Consider the following 14,213-nt stretch of genomic DNA (forward strand, 5'->3'; position numbering starts at 1 on the left):
ACCCACCAGCCACTCCTCGGGTGGAAGATGGGGCAATCTACTTCCGTAGTGATACTGCCTCGGAAACCCAAGGAGGGGTCACTATGAGTCGGGTCTGACTTGATGGCAAACAACAACAAAACATGGCAGGCTGAGTTGTAGTGATTGAATGTTAATTTTATTTTACATTTTTTCATTTGAGTGGCTTTGAATGGCACATTTAATTTAAAATTATCATTCAATTTCATATTAAGGCTAAAGATGCTTCTTTTTGTTCTCTACTCATGACTTTTACTAGGTATGAATTTCAGCCCTTTATTTCCTCCTAATTTGGGAGATCTTTCTCAGAATATTTCTGCACCCTCTGAGCAGCAACCAATAATCCAGAATCCTTCAGGGAAAACAGAATATATGGCTTTTCCAAAACCTTTTGAAAGCAGTTCTTCTATTGGAGCAGATAAACAAAGGTACTTGATTGTGAACATAAGCCAGAATTTATTTTAAAATTACTTTTGTGATTGCATATAATTTGACAACTACTCAATTAAGATGTGAGTAATTGGCTTGTTAGTGTTGGGAATGTGACACTTTTACATTTTAGTAAATGTCTCAGGCATATACCTGTTGATCACCATAGTACAAGACCAGTCCATTGTTTTGGTCTAGTTTGTCTTACGAAATTCATTTTGGAAGAGTATATCCTGACCCATAGGGTTTCTTTTGAAATTGATTTGAAATCTCTCTTTAAGGTCACTAATTATTGACTTGGAGGTAGAAAGTGACTAATAATAACGTTAGAGAATAGATGTTGTTGAGTGATGGCCCCTTTATTTGATTCATAGCCCCTGATAAGAATCAGTTCAGAAAGCCCATCCAAATATAATGTTAAGTACTATTAGATTATTTAAAACAACTTTAGCCTGAGAAGTTTTAGTGATTCTTAGTATCAATCGTAGTTAAGATTTTTTTTTTTTCTCTCCAATTCTCACACTTATTTTTTTTTAATGATTATCTTCTTAAATACCATTTTTGGCTAAAATAGTATGAAAGACAGTTGGATTGACTCAGATCAAGAATTTGTTAGACATTTTTATAGCTACGTGATTTTTTAAAAATTTTAAATGATTTATTAGTATAAATTCAGAAAATGATTTTGATAGTCATCTGGTGAAAATATAGCCATTTTAGTACTGTTATTTACTTCAGAGTAAACTTTTTCAGAGAAGAATGAATAATTAGAGGTGAACTGGGTCTAATATTTATTCTATTTGTCAAAAATGTATCTCTGATTTTGCTTTTTCGAGCCCTTTGAAGTACATAATTCACGTTATATTTCAATTAGTTTTATGATTAGGCATGCCTCAGGTTCCTAAATTAGCCTTTTGACCCTTTAATTGTAAGTCATGAACTTTTGGAGGATTTTTACTAAGTAGTAACTCTTGAAATTCAACTTTATATTTGCCTCTAGGATTGACCTTCCTGACTTTGTTAACTGTTTTCCCTCAGCTGTCCTCAGTACTTTCTCCTATTGAATCTTGTATTGTGCTATAAAAATATTCCATCATAATGCCCTAACACAGTGTTTATGCACAGTTGTCATTCAAAAATGATGTTTGAATGAATCTCTTCCAAGCAATAAAAGCTTATTCAAAGTGGTGGCGTAGTGGTTAAAGCATTCGCTGCTAACCAAAAAAAAGGTCAGTGGTTCAAACCCACCAGCCTCTGTGGGAGGAAGATGAAGCAGTCTACTTCCATAAAGATTAATAGCCTTGGAAACCCTATCAGACAGTTCTAGTCTATCCTGTAGGTTCGCTATGAGTCAAAATCAACTTGATAGCACTGGGTTTGGTTTTAGTTCACTCCACAGGCCTTTCTACAGGGAAGTCTGTACTTTATTATTGTCTCTATTATGTATGTAATTGATAGTAAATTATTCTGATTCTGCATTTTTAAGACAGATCTGGATATCTAATATTATTTTAGATATTTGACCTACTGCAGATTAGACTTTATCTCCTCCCAAATCTCAATTATCATAGATTTACTGAATAAATGTCTGGTGCTAAAAAGAAATAGGGAGCTCTGGTAGCACAGTGCCTGAGGCACTTGACTACTAACCAGAAGGCTGGTGGTTCAAACCCACCAGCCACTCCTCAGAAGAAAGGTTGGGCAATCTACTTCTGTAGTGAATACTGCCTTGACAACCCAAGGAGGGGTCACTATGAGTTGGATCTGACTCGAGGGCACATAACAACAACAACAAAAAGAAATTGGTTGAAGCATCATTGTCTTGATCAAAGATTAGCAAACTTTTCCTGTAAAGGGCAAATTAGTAAATATTTTAGGTTTTGCAGGCTGTACAGTCTCTGTTGTAACCATTCAGCTCTGGTATGTTAGCACAAAAGTAGTCATAGACCATACACATAAACCAATGAGTGGGGCCTGCGTTCGAACAATACTTTATGTAGACAGTGAGATTTGAATTTTATAAAATCTCATGTCACGAACTATTATTTTAATTCTTTTCAACCCTTTAAAAATATAAAAGTCATTCTTAGCTCACAGGCCATACAAAAGCAGGCAGCAGGCTGAATTTGCCTTGCTGGCTGTAGTTTATTGACCCTTGTCTTGAGGTAGGTATAAACACTAGATATTATTTCCCAACCATTGTTGTCCATATCAAGTTCTGTGGTAAAAAGCTTTAGGCATCTTGCCTACTATATTTTCCCCTGAGATGTTTATGAAGCACTTTAGCATATTAAAAGTTCTGAGAAATCCCGCGACCTGTTTAAATTTGTTTTAACTGGTTTTTTTAATGTAAACGTAGATGATAAATCAATACCTATTAGCATATTAAGGATGCCAGTATTCAGCAGGTAGAGTTTGGGAAATGACACTGAACTAACAGAACTAAACTTGACAGTGTATGGAGAAATAAATTAGTAATTGCATGGTCATTTATTTTCACTAAATTTGGGTTCTGTTGGAACTACTTAAATTGACAGAAATCCATGTATGTTCCCAAACCCTCTGCTACAACTCTATCTCCCAGCTGTTCCTCCATGTTTTGTTTTCTTTTTCTTTGTCTCTTCTTCCTTATATTTTTCCCTTCTATTCTTTTTTTATCATGGATGCTAGGTCATTTGATTTGGAACCTCCAGTGAGAATGGTTTACTGAGAATAATACAAAAATAATGTTTAATATAATTTAGTGTATTAGCCTGTGTAATATTTATATCTTTGTCACATATTTTATGAAAATATTTTTATAGTCCACTGATGATTTTATTAACCTAAATCTATTCACTAGTAAATATACATCATGTCTACCTAGAATTTTCAATAAGTATAGAAATCTATAATTGTGATTCTTAAAAACTTGTTTTTATTCATAAGGAATCAAAAACAGCCCGAAGAGGAGGTGGACAGCAATAGGCCACCATGGTTATATGACCAAGAAGGGGAAGTAGAAAAACCATTTATTAACGCTGGATTTGCAGCATCTGTAGAGAAAACTGTAAATAGTAATCGTAAAAATCACTTAGATAGTAGCAGGAGAAGACGCCAATTTGATGAAGAATCATTAGAAAGCTTTAGCAGTATGCCTGATCCAGTAGATCCAACAACAGTGACCAAAACATTCAAGACAAAAAAAGCATCTGCGCAGGCCAGCCTGGCATCTAAAGATAAAACTCCCAAATCAAAGAGTAAGAAGAGGAATACTACTCAACTGAAAAGCAGAGTTAAAAATATTGGTAAGGATTAAAATTTGTTGACTTTTGATCAGTGTAAATGTTGGTAACCCTAATCTGGCATGTTTAATTTCACTATGACTAAATGGACAGGCACTGTTCTAGCTAGACCTACTTGTACAAAGCCGTTTTTAGTTTTATTTATTTTTACAGAATTTAATTATCAAGTAGGATTTAACTTTGTAAATACTTTAAAACTTAGCATTTATTCTTTTTTATGTTGCTTATATCCATGATTTCTGTGAACTGAGAAGGTGTTCTACAAATCTTACCATTTATTATCCTTGACATCATTTTCTAGTAATACACGTTTTATTTGGTTAAGCAGTGATCTGTAATCATTCAGATGAATGTGCAAAAAGGGCATGGCAGCAGCATCCTCTGACCTCCTCTAACTTCACGAGGGGAAGACAGAATTGCCATCAGCAGCCCAAGGCTTATTCCTGTGAGGCCATACATGCAACCACCCTACAACTTTTTTTTTTTTTTAAAACCAACTCTGACATAAACTGCCCCTCCCATGGCACTCACTACTTCTCTGCTGTGTTCAGTAATTCATTGCAATGGCCACACAGAACTCACAGACAATATGCACGGTTATGGGTTTATTGGGGAAGTAACAGGCTGCAACTCAGACTCAGGAATGCTCTCAGTATACTTCAATCAGTTGCTTCAATCAGGACAGCCTCCCCTAAGCCATGCCATCAGCCATGCCTCTCTGGCCCTTGGCCTCTCGGCCTGGTCTCTGCCTTGCTTGGGCATGTGTTAAAAAAAAAATTTTTAGCTCTGCCAATAGGTGTACCCCACTCTGCCTGCAAGCCTCCTGTCCAAGGGCACTCAGCTTTGTCACTCTGTGGGTTGGCAAGCTTGCCACTCTGTCTTGTGCCTCTTGATTACTTAGCCAGGTCGTCTCAGCCAGCTGCTTCTGCCACAGACGTCCGGGTCAGAGATCTCGGGTTCAAGGACATGCTCCATTCCACCTCCAGCACTTCTCTCTTGATGGCAGTGAGAGCCCTTCTTCTGCCTCTCGGAGAGCTCATTTTAAGCCTAGCAGAATGACAAAACTAACCAGTCCCCACATTAGGGTTCCATGTACCTTATTTGCATGGTCCCACCCGGTAATCTGGTGTGAGTCACAAAGACTTGTTAGAAAACCCATACCAAGTAATTTACTGTACACAGAATGAAAATACTGTACATTGTCCCAGATTGCTCTTGATGCTATCAGAGAATACTTAAATAGATAATGGCTATTTGGGGGGAGGCCCTTTGGGTAAGTCGTAGAACTTTTTATTCCTCCTTGCCTTATCCCCACAAAAAATATGTTTTGTGTATGAGTAAATGAAGGAAAGCAAATTTTTTTATTCCAACATCTCTCTTCTCAGCTAGTTAATTTGATGTGCTAGAACTATGCTTCCTAAACTTTAATATTTCATCGGACTCTACTAAGAAATCTTATTAAAGTATAAATTTTGATTTAGCAGGTCTGCGTAAGAACCTCAGAGTCTATTTTTCTAGGAAGCCTCTATGTGTTGCAGATATTGGCCTGTGAACTACATTTGAGTAGCAAAGTCTTAGTGGGCACTTAGCCAATATATAGCCATGTCTGTGTAAATCTAAGGAACCTCTAGTAGTACAGTTGGTTAGACATTCCAGCTGTTAACCAGAAGGTCAGTGGTTCAAACTCACCTGCTGCTGTGTGGAAGGAAGATGAGGCAATCTACTTCTGTAAAGATTTACAGCCTTAGAAACCCAATGGGGGTCACTAAGAGTCAGAATTGAATTGATGGCAGTGGGTTTTTTGTTTGTTTGGTTGTTGTTTTTTTTTTTTTTTTAGTATTGTTACTACTGTTTTACTACTACCCTAGCTAGTGTTGCTCTGAAATATTATTATTAAGAACATCACCAATTCTGCTATTTTTCCTAGAGTGTCCGAGAAAGGTAATTCAGTCATACATTAGTGTCGTCACTTTGGAAATCTGTTCTGTGGTATTTTTAATTTGGAACTTACGTACAACACTATAGTTTTTCCCTTTTCACAGCATATATTTATAGCATGCCTCTCTTTATAGTTTCAGCTGAGATGGAGGGTGATTATGTGCCTTTTTTAAGTGCCTACTGGAACTTTCAGAGAATTTTATGTATGACACATAACCTTTATTTTCACTTTGATTAGAATTCATTCAGCCATTTTCATGTGATACAGTAATGAATTAAAAGCTTAATTTCATTTATGTAAATGTTCTTGTTTGAACAACATACTTTAATTTTTTTTTCTTCAGAGCTTTATGTCATTAATTAATTAAATAAGCAATAGTACTACCAGTCAAATCATTTTACATTATTACTTTTGACAATTATATTCTCAATTTCTGGACCTGTTTTTGATTGATGGACCTGTTTTATGTGAAGGTCAGTTGAATCAGGGTGGTTTTTTTTTTCTCTGTAATTTTCATGCAGAATGGATGAGAGTGGTAAGACTTTAGTCCAGAACACTAACAAAGAAAGCAGGAACCTAAATTTGAGATGATGAAGTCCTAACTTGAATTATGGCCTTTGAAGTTGTGGGAGGGTTGCATCCAAATAGGATATCATACCAAGAATACATTGACAGTATCTTGGGAACTTGTTTATTACAAAACAATTAAAAATCTAAACTCCAAAATGAAGTGAACAATTAGAAACCAAGTAGGATTATGGAAAGATATCTGTTTAAACAGGTATGCATGCAGCTGTCCTTGTCACCTCCCATCAGTTACCAACTAATACTCCTGAGCAGGGCAGCTGTTATGATCTAGAGGGTGTAGGCGGCAAGGCTTTAGATTCTGATGCCTCTTTCAGAGAGTGTCTAGGGCAAAGATAAGAGCTCCATTCTTCTTAAAGAGATTGGTTAGGGGAAATCCACACAACCCCTCCTTGGAGCTTCTCTTTCTGTCTAAGAGTAGCAGTCTTTTGCCACTTCAAAGTCCTAGTAGGCAGGTGTGCTGTTGAACAGGTAGGTGTTACCTTCCTTACCCTTCCAACTAGAAAAGCGTAAGTCTTTGCAGCTGAGAAGGAAAGAAGTGTTTTCTTACTTCTTGATGGGAGACTGACAGCTTGCCAGCTAGAATGTTATTTAACCATAGGAATGAGACTTCGAGTTCTCTCAGTTGACCCAGCACTTGGGTCCAGCCTTAAGGGTAGGTAGAGCCATGACTAGGCTATTAAATGTACATGGAAGGGACCAAGCAGCCAGAGAGAAGATACAGAAGCAAACAACACAAACAGATGACACCTAGTCAAACATAATTACTGAAGGAAAAACACAGCTTCAACAAAATAATAAGAACACTTAAACAGATATAACATAAATTATTTAGAACTACAAAAAATGAATTATACACTTAATGTTTAAATTATTTGAAAATGATGATGGATGCTAGTAAGTCCCAAATTCAAAAAACCAAATCCAATCTCAACTGCCATTAAGCCGATTCTGATTCATGGTGACCTCCACTGGGTTTCCAAGGCTGTAAATCTTTATGGAAGCAGAGACTGCCTCATCTTTCTTCCATGGAGCAGCTGATGGGTTTGAATTAACCAACTCTCGTTTAGCAACTGAATAAATACCTTAACCGCTATACCACCAAAGCTCCTTAAGTCCCAAATTAGTAGCTTCAAAATCAAAATTCTGTTCAACCCTATCAGGTTATCAAAAGAATATTGAACTGTGGCAAGAGGTTTTATTGCAGAAACATAATCATGATTCAGTATCAGGAAATATATCAACATAACTTATTATATCAACAAATTAAATTTAAAAAACACATATAATTGGAGCAGTATATCAGATAGCATTTGAAATCATTCCTAATGAAAGTTCAGAGTAAAATGGACATAAGGCAATTATTTAAATTGGCCTCAGATCACTGCTTTTGCTGTGTCCCAAAGAGTTTTGTATGGTGTTTTTTCATTCTCATTTCATTCAAGGAATTTTTTAATTTCATTTTTTATTTCTTCTCTTACCCAGTCTTTCTTAAGGAGGGTGTTGTTCAGTTTCCATGTGTTTGCTCTTTTTCCATCCTATTGTTGATTTCTAATTTGATAGCATTGTGATCTGAGAAGATGCTTTGCAGCATTTTAATATATTTAAATTTATGAAGGCTTGCTGTATGGCTTAACATATGATCTATCATGGAGAATGTTCCATGGGCACTGGAAAAGAATATATATTGTGCTGCTGTTGGGTGAAGTGCTCTGTAGATGTCTATAAGGTCAAGTTGGTGGATTGTATTGTTTAGCTCTTCTGCATCTTTGTTGAGTTTCTTTCCAGTTGTTCTGTCTTTCATTTAAAGTGATGTATTGAAGTCTCCTATGACTGTGGGAGCTCTGGTAGCATAGTGCCCAAGGCACTTGACTGCTAACCAGAAGGCTGGTGGTTCAGCGACTCCTTGGAAGGAAGATGGGGCAATCTACTTCTGTAGTGATACTGCCTCAGAAACCCAAGGAGGGGTTGCTATGAGTTGGGTCCAACTCGACGGCACATAACAACAACAACAACACTATGACTGTGGAGTCATCTGTTTGCCTTTCCAACTCTTGTAAAGTCTGATTTATGTATTTTGGGGCTCTTTCATTTGAAATGATATTTTCATTTCAAATATCCATAGATATTTATTATGGTTGCATCTTGTTCAATTGATCCTTTAATCATTATATAATGCCCTTCCTTGTCTCATATGGTGGTGGTTGTCTTAAAGTCAATTGTATCAGAAATTAATATTGCCACTCCTGCTCTTTTTTGGTTGCCATTTGCTTGATGTATCTTTTTCCAACCTTTGATTTTTTATCTATTTTTGTCTTTATCTCTAAGGTGTGTCTCTTGTAGGCAGCATATTGATGGGTTGTGTTTTCTTATCCAATCTGCAACTCTCTGTCTCTTGATTGGTGGATTTAATCCATTCACATTCATGGTAATTATTGATAAGTTTGAATTTGTTGCTGTCATTTTGTTATGTGTTTTTTCTTGGTGTCCCTGTTTTTTTGTTCCATATTATTTTCTGTGCTGAGATTATTATGTTTATGAATCATGTTCTCATTTCCTTTGTTGCTATTGTTTTAGTATTTGCTAAATATTTGTGCTTGTCCCTTTTTTATTATGATGTGAAGGTTTATCATTTTTCTTTGAGGTACCCTGTGATTTATAATGTTCTTCCCGAGTTTAGAACAGTCCATTCTATCTTGCAACTCTTTTTACTTCCTTAACCATTTAGAAGTTCTGTAACTACACTGTTTTTCCCCTCTTTCTGGTTTGTAGTTGTCCTCATTTGCCAATTGATGTCTCTGGTTCCCTGTTCACAATCTTGTAAGCTTATTTTACTTTGGATATGTCCATAGCTGTGTTGGTTTCTGGGTTATGTCATCTTGTGTATTAATGGTCAGTGGTTGTTTGCTATTATTGGTTCTCTGTTCAAAGGACTCCCTTTAGTATCTCTTGTAAAGTTGGTCTGGTTTTAACAAATTCCCTTAATTGCTGCTTGTCTGGACATCTCCTAAGTTCACCATCATATTTAAGGGACAATTTTACCAGGTATATAATTCTTGGTTGTAAATTTTTCTCTTTCACGGTTTTATGTACCATGCCATTGCCTTCTTGCTTGCATGGTTTCTGCTGAGAAATCAGAGCTTATTCTTATTGGTTGTCCTTTGTAAGTAACTATTCATTTTTCTCGTGCTTCTTTTGGGTTTCTTTCTTTATATGTGTTTGGTTTTGATGAGTTTGATGATAATAAGTCTTGGTGATTTTCTTTTGGGATCTATCCTCTTTGGGGTTCATTGGACTTCTGAATGGATATGTTCTCATCTTTTATCATATCAGGAAGTTCTCTTCCAACAAATCTTGGACAATTTTCTCACTGATTTTCTTTTTCTCTCCATTCTGGAATTCTGATGACAATGTAGGTTATTCTTTTTGATGGTATCCCACATGAACCTTAGGCTTTTTTCATTTTGTTTGATCTTTTTTCTGATTGATCCCTTTCCAAAGACATATTCAGGTATTTCTCTTCAGTGACATTAATTCTCGCTTCCATTGATTTGATTCTGTTCCTTTGCCCTTTCAATGTATTACCTATTTCTGAAAATTTAGTATTAATCTTTGGATTTCTATCTGCAGATTTTGTATCATTTCTAATTTTTCATTGATTTTGTCATTTTGTTCTTGTATTTTCTTCTGAAACTGTTCTATGGTTTTGTCAGTGTTTTCCTTGATCTGTCTCTCAATCCTCTGAAGGTATCTGATTATAATTCTTTTGAATTCCTTATCCAGGAGTTCCAATGCTGCTGCTTCTTCAGAGATATGTTCTGGGTCTGTATTCTATTCCCTTGTTTCTACCACTTTATCTTGCTTCATTGTGTGGACTCTGATGGTCTGTTGTCTCTGAGAGATTGTGACATTGTTGTGTTTAGATCTCTGCTAACTTTCCAGTCAGTCACGTCCAGAATGTCCTTACGGTTCCTAGCCAGTGGAGCCTATTCTTAGGTCCCTGGAATCTGAGAGAATGCTATTGCTTTAAATATCCAAAGTGATTAAACTGATTATAAACATTCAAAATAGCTGCACCTACTACACAGGCAAAAGTCCACAACTCAGCCCACCTCCCTCTTCACTGCTTTCCCTTTTATTCACCAGCTACCAGTGCAGTCTTCCAGGCAGCCCCTGACTAGCAGGGCCAGTGTTAATTCTTGGGTCCTAACATCACTTGACAGTATCCAAGCTGTCCGTGCTGTTAGGATCGCTGACAGCCTGCAGCTCTGTATGTCTCCTTTTTTGGTGTTTTCATGTATGTTTTCCTGCTGGTTGGAATTTAGTCCACATCTGTATCCTTTCTTTCAAAGCTCAGGGCTCTGGAATTATCTTCTATATCTGTGTTCATTGGTTCCCTTTTCTTTGTTGAAGAGGGTCTGTGTAGTTTGACTGCTTATTCCGCCGTCTTAATGGAACCTCCAAGGCAATTACTTAAATATTATGAAGACTATTAGCCAAAGAAGCTAGGTTGGACTTGCCTATAGGATAACTATGATTCATAATTGACTGGTGACAGTAACTTTTTGTTTTTTAATCAAGAAAAACCAGTGTAAATAAAAATACTCCAAAGATATTCTTGTAAAAGTTAAGAGCACAGCAGAGATCCCCTTCACCACCATCATCCTTTTACATTGTTGGGAAGCATTATGACAAGAAATTAAACAGAATAATGATTGGGAAAGAAATTTCATATATCTATATATTTTTTTCAAATGACATTTTTGTATAACAAGATAACCCAAAAGACCATGGAGAATAGCACTGTCATTATCAAGGTAAACTGGTAAAATGGCTGGTTATAATATAACCAAAAAAAACCCAAACTCATTGCCTTCCAAGTCGGATCCAACTCAAAGTGACCCTTCCTCAGGTTTCTGAGGCAGTATCACTATGGAAGTACGTTGCCCAACCTTCCTTCCAAGAAGTGGCTGGTGGGTTTGAACTGCCAGCCTTCTGGTTAGCAGTCATATGCCTTAGGCACTACGCTACCAGAGGTCATGATTATAAGTATGCAAATATTATTCTCTATTATAGTAAAAAGCAGTAGAAGTGAAAGTGGGAGGAAATATTCTCATAGTTCTACTATTGGGAGAGATCGGCAGGCATCAGGAATAAATTTATCAAGGAAAGTACAGGATCTTTAGAAAGAAATGTATAAAATAATTTTTAACAAGATTGAACAAATGTATACACAACCTAGTTTTTGGATGAGAATGCATAAAATTAATACACTTTCAGTGTGATTCCATTTTTAATCTTTATGAATTATTTTTGAAATTATTAAAAATAAAAATTTCAGTACTTACATGGAAGGACAAATAATGAAGAATAACCAAGAAAAGAGAAGCTAGGTGGGACTTGCATTACCTTACCAGATGTTTAAGCATATTATGAAATTTTTGTGGCCAAAAGAATGTGAAAATGCTGTTTAAATAGATAACTTCAACACATAGAATGCCCAGAAATGAAACTCACTGTTTTTGAGAACTTAACCAAGGATGCAAGGAGCTCTGGTGGCATAGTGCCTAAGGCATTTGACTCTAACGGGAAAGTTGGCAGTTCAAACCCAGCAGCTGCTCCACAGAAGGAAGATGGGATAATCTACTTCTGTAAAGATTTACAGTCTTGGAGTTCCAGTAAGGTGGCGGAATAGGCAGAAAGACTGCACAGACCCTCTTCAACAAAGAAAAAGGGAACCAATTAACACAGATACAGAAGATAATCCTGGACCCTTGAGCCTGGAAGGGAAGGATATAGAAGTGGACTAAACTCCAACTAGCAGAAGAATTGGCATGAAAACACCAAAAAAGGAGACATACGGAGCTATGGTCTGTCAGTGATCCTGACGGCACAGACAACTTGGATATTGCCGAGTGGTGGGAGGACCTAAGAATTAATCGAAAAGTCAGCTCTGCTAGCCAGGGACTGCACAGAGGACTGCTCTGTTGGCTGGGGAATAAAAGGCAAAGCAGTGAAGAGAAAGGCAGGCTGAACTGTGAACTTTTGCCTGTCCAGAGTGCAGCCATTGAATGTTTACAAGCAGATTGACCGTTTTCGATACTTAAAGTGACAGCATTCTCCCAGATTCCAGGGACTTAAGAACGCTTACTGGGAAACACAAAGACACCCCAGATGCATGAACTATTGGAAAGGTGCGACATTCCCCTTGTTACTCTTAAATCTCACACCCGCTTGGTGAACAGAGGTGCCACTCTGCCACCCACCTTCTAGGCTGGCAGGAATTCCATCCCAATCCCAGTTCTGTGTGCTTGGACAGAGCCTAGGTGCCCTGCCCCGCCCAGTCCAGATTTTTTTTTTCTTCTTTTTTTTAGTTTGTTTGTTTTTGTCTGTTTTAAAACTACTACTATTATTATTACTTTTGTCCTTTTTATTATCATTGTTTATTCTTACCTTCCCAGGTTATAGTTTTCAGCTTTTTTTCTTTTCCCTGTTCCTGGTTCCATTTTTTTTTCCTTTTTTCTTTCTTGTGGGTAACCCCATTCCTTGTTTTTCTTTTTGCATTTATTCCCATTTTTTCTTCATTTTTCTCCTTCTCTACTTTTTTCCCTCTTTGCCATCTCCCAAGATATTGTGGTGTTTTTTGTTTTGTTTTGTTTTTGTTTTTTCCCTTTTCTCTTTTTTGGTTACTGTTCCTGTGTGATTACACAGTGTGTTTTTTGTCCATTTGCTTTTACTTTTTTGTTGGTTATTCAGTTGTTATTTTTGTCTGAGTGGGAGTCAGCAGTCCCCATATGACACCACCACACCCACACATCCTACAGTTTCACTTACTGAGTGAAAGTTACCACCTCCTTCTCCACCAACGAGCCTATGATAAGCAACCACCAAGAAGAGCCTGACACACCCTTAGTTGTTCTTCACAGTTAACAGAGATCTAAATATGACAACGACAACACCGTGATGTCTCTGAGACAACAGACCATCACAGTCCACACAGAGAAGCAAGATAAAGCAATAGAAACAAGGGAGCAGGATACAGACCCAGAACATATCCCTGAGGAAGAAACAGCTTTGGAATTCCCTGATTAGGAATTCAAAAGAATTATATTTAGGTATCTTCAAAGGATCGAGAAACAGATCAAGGAAGACACGGAAAAATCCCTAGAAGAATTTTGGAAGAAAATACAAGAACAAAATGACAAAATAAATGAAAAATTAGAAATGATTCAAACTCTACAGGTAGAAATGCAGAAGATTAATACTAAATTGTCAGAAATAGATAACACATTGAAAGGGCAAAGAATCAATTGAACAAGAAGATACAGCCATAATAAATTTCTGTGGACCCAATGAAAGAGCCCCAGAATACATAAATCAGACTTTAAAAGAGTGGGAAAGGCAAACAGATGACTCCACAGTCATAGTAGGATATTTCAATACACCACTTTCAATGAATGATAGAACACTGGAAAGAAACACAACATAAATGCAGAAGAGTTAAACTAATACAGTCCACCAGCTTGACCTTACAGACATCTATAGAGCACTTCACCCAGCAACAACATAATGTACATTTTTTTCCAATGCACATAGAACATTTTCCATGATAGACCATATGTTAGGCCATAAAGCAAGCCTTCATAAATTTAAAAACATTGAAATACCACAAAGTATCTTCTCATCATGTTGTTGTTGTTATGTACAGTCGAGTCAGACCCGACTCATAGCGACCCCTCCTTGGGTTTCCAAGGCAATATCACTACGGAAGTAGATTGCCCCATCTTCCTTCTGAGGAGTCAGTTCATAATACTGTCAGATTAGAAATCAATAATAGGAAGATCAATGGAAAAAGAGTGAACACATGAAAACTGAGCACTACCCTCCTTAAGAAAGACTGGGTAAGAAGAAATAAAAAGAGAAATTGAAAAATTCCTTGAATCAAATGAGAATGAAAA

The 14,213-nt window shown here is 36.8% G+C and overlaps 1 protein-coding gene across 1 annotated transcript in view; it reads left to right on the forward strand.

The window, feature by feature from the left end:
• Window positions 1-14,213, forward strand: part of PCM1 (pericentriolar material 1) — a 179,148-nt gene that overhangs the window by 64,331 nt on the left and 100,604 nt on the right. The window contains exons 22-23 of the mRNA XM_042782830.1: window positions 278-446; window positions 3,376-3,734. Coding sequence (XP_042638764.1) covers window positions 278-446; window positions 3,376-3,734 — 528 coding nt within the window. The remainder of the gene's footprint in view (window positions 1-277; window positions 447-3,375; window positions 3,735-14,213) is intronic.

Source organism: Orycteropus afer, unplaced genomic scaffold (assembly GCF_000298275.1).
Source record: "Orycteropus afer afer isolate SDZICR_OR568_19922 unplaced genomic scaffold, OryAfe1.0 scaffold00483, whole genome shotgun sequence".
In the NCBI taxonomy this organism is placed as follows: domain Eukaryota; kingdom Metazoa; phylum Chordata; class Mammalia; order Tubulidentata; family Orycteropodidae; genus Orycteropus; species Orycteropus afer.